The 1,218-nt window shown below is 59.9% G+C and overlaps 1 protein-coding gene across 1 annotated transcript in view; it reads left to right on the top strand.

The window, feature by feature from the left end:
- Window positions 1-25, top strand: part of LOC106899071 (DNA-directed RNA polymerase II subunit RPB1) — a gene marked incomplete at its 5' end in the record, with an annotated part of 41,487 nt that extends 41,462 nt beyond the window's left edge. The window contains one exon of the mRNA XM_014960735.1: window positions 8-25. Coding sequence (XP_014816221.1) covers window positions 8-25 — 18 coding nt within the window. The remainder of the gene's footprint in view (window positions 1-7) is intronic.
- Between the last annotated feature and the right edge of the window lie 1,193 nt (window positions 26-1,218).

Genomic DNA, 1,218 nt, shown 5'->3' with positions numbered 1-1,218 from the left:
TTTGGAGGTCCTGGAGGAGACTTGAAGGCATCTGAGGGGGCTTTGAGGGACCTAGGAGAACCTTGAGGGCATCTGAGAAGGCTTTGGAGGTCCTGGGTGAGCCTTGAGGGCATCTGAGGGGGCTTTGGAGGGGTCAGGGGGAGACTTGAAGGCATCTGAGGGGGCTTTGGGGGACCTAGGAGAGCCTTGAAGGCATCTGAGGGGGCTTTGGAGGTCCTGGAGGAGCCTTGAGGGCATCTGAGCAGGCTTTGGAGGTCCTGGAGGAGCCTTGAAGGCATCTGGGGGTACTTTGAGGGTCCTGGGTGACCATGGATGGTCTTTGGAGGGTCCTAGATGAGCCTTGAGGGGATCTGAGGGGGCTTTGGGCGACCTAGAAGAGCCTTGAGGGCATCTGAGAGGGCTTTGGAGGTCCTGGGTGAGCCTTGAAGGCATCTGAGGGGGCTTTGGAGGTCCTGGAGGAGCCTTGAGGGCATCTGAGGGGGCTTTGGAGGTCCTGGAGGGGTCAGGGGGAGCCTTGAAGGCATCTGAGGGGGCTTCTGGGGACCTAGGAGAGCCTTGAAGGCATCTGAGAGGGCTTTGGAGGTCCTGGGTGAGCCTTGAAGGCATCTGAGGGGGCTTTGGGGGACCTAGAAGAGCCTTGAAGGCATCTAAGGGGGCTTTGGGGGACCTAGGTGAGCCTTGAAGGTATCTGAGGGGGGTTTGGAGGTCCTGGAGGAGACTTGAAGGCATCTGAGGGGGCTTTGGGCGACCTAGAAGAGCCTTGAGGGCATCTGAGAGGGCTTTGGAGGTCCTGGGTGAGCCTTGAAGGCATCTGAGGGGGCTTTGGAGGTCCTGGAGGAGCCTTGAGGGCATCTGGGGGGGCTTTGGGAGCTCCTGGGTGACCATGGGGTGGGGTTGATGTCCCCTCCGTCAGGTTTCGGTGACGACCTCAACTGCATCTTCAACGATGACAACGCCGAGAAGTTGGTTTTGAGGATCCGCATCATGAACAGCGACGAGAACAAGATGCAGGAGGTGGGTGGGGTGGGGTGGGGTGGGGGTGGGACACCCATGGGTGGGGAGGAGACAACCCGACCCCGGGGAGGGTGGTTGTCACCTCCTGTTGTCCCCAGGAGGAGGAGGTGGTGGACAAGATGGACGACGACGTCTTCTTGAGGTGCATCGAGTCCAACATGTTGACGGACATGACCCTGCAGGGCATCGAGCAGATCAGCAAGG

The sequence above is a fragment of the Calidris pugnax genome, unplaced genomic scaffold (genome assembly GCF_001431845.1).
Source record: "Calidris pugnax isolate Ruff unplaced genomic scaffold, ASM143184v1 scaffold585, whole genome shotgun sequence".
NCBI classification, from domain to species: domain Eukaryota; kingdom Metazoa; phylum Chordata; class Aves; order Charadriiformes; family Scolopacidae; genus Calidris; species Calidris pugnax.
This window is presented reverse-complemented; position numbering and strand designations above follow the sequence as displayed.